Source organism: Suricata suricatta, chromosome 2, assembly GCF_006229205.1.
Source record: "Suricata suricatta isolate VVHF042 chromosome 2, meerkat_22Aug2017_6uvM2_HiC, whole genome shotgun sequence".
NCBI lineage: Eukaryota > Metazoa > Chordata > Mammalia > Carnivora > Herpestidae > Suricata > Suricata suricatta.
In genome coordinates, this window is record NC_043701.1 from 146,190,271 (window position 1) to 146,191,344 (window position 1,074).

General features: G+C 58.5%; 1 protein-coding gene across 1 annotated transcript in view; it reads right to left on the minus strand.

Moving 5' to 3' along the window:
- Positions 1-1,074, minus strand: part of LOC115276155 — a 58,107-nt gene that overhangs the window by 1,457 nt on the left and 55,576 nt on the right. The window contains exon 13 of the mRNA XM_029920016.1: positions 193-501. Within this exon, the coding sequence (XP_029775876.1) occupies positions 193-501 (309 nt within the window). The remainder of the gene's footprint in view (positions 1-192; positions 502-1,074) is intronic.

Genomic DNA, 1,074 nt, shown 5'->3' on the forward strand with positions numbered 1-1,074 from the left:
GGGGCCCTGAGATGCAGGCTGAGTCTCTCCCAGGATTAGAAGACACAGTCTGTGCCTCTGTTTGCTCCTGTGATGACCTGGGAGCTCATGGAACCTGCCCACTGGTGGGATCATGGGGTGTGGGGGGGCTTGGTTACCTTGTGGTGTGGGGAGGGCTTGTGTCACAAGGCTGTATGGACAGGGCTCCCTTACCTTTCTGTAGCAACAGAGACAGCAGATCACCACCACGATAACAATCAGAGTTGGGACAGACAATGGGAACAGGTAGTCCAGGTACTCAGGAGTAGGCTTTTCTGGGACAGCTGTGGTTCCTGGTGTCTCCTGTGTGACAACCGTGGATGCTGTGGTCCTCCATGTGGTTGTCGTGGGCAGTGTCATCGTCTTTGTGAGAACTGTGGACACTGTGGTCCTCCTTGTGGTGGTTGTGGGCACTGTCGTCTTCTTTGTGACTGTGGGGACTGATGTCACCGCCTTCGGAGCATCTGTGGGCTCTGTTCCGCCCTGCAAAAAGCACATAAGTCGGAGTCCTGTATGGATGTGAGTGGCCTCTTGCTGGGTGCTTTCCCCAGCTCCTCACCCTAGGCCTGCACATTAGCCTGCTCCCAGTGAGCTCCGATCTCCCCACCTCCAGGGAGCACTGAGGGCCCGGAGGAGAGGACCACACTCAGAGCTGCTTTGGAGCCCTGGGCCACAGAGCACACAACGGGCTGTTAGAGGCTCTGGCCCAGAGCCCTGACAGGGAGTGGGATCCCCGTGGTGTGACAGGTCAGCCCTCACTGCACGTCTCAGCTGCATGCTGTGTAGCCCTGCCCTAAACCAAGTGCTCTGCTTTCCCTGAGGCAGGGGAGCTAGAGGGGTCAGAGCCTGTGCCCAGAAGACAGGGCAGCTGAAGAGGGAAGCAGGGTTGGCGCCTGTGGTGGCACGGCTCCTCCTGAGTGTTTTCCTAAATGTGCCCACTGAGGGTGGCCTGTCAGCCTCCTGATGGGCAAGTGGCTGAATGTGGTGTGCCAATCCGTGAGTGCCCATCCTGGCACAAGCGAAGACAGTCAGAGGACTGTCAGCGCTGCTGGAACC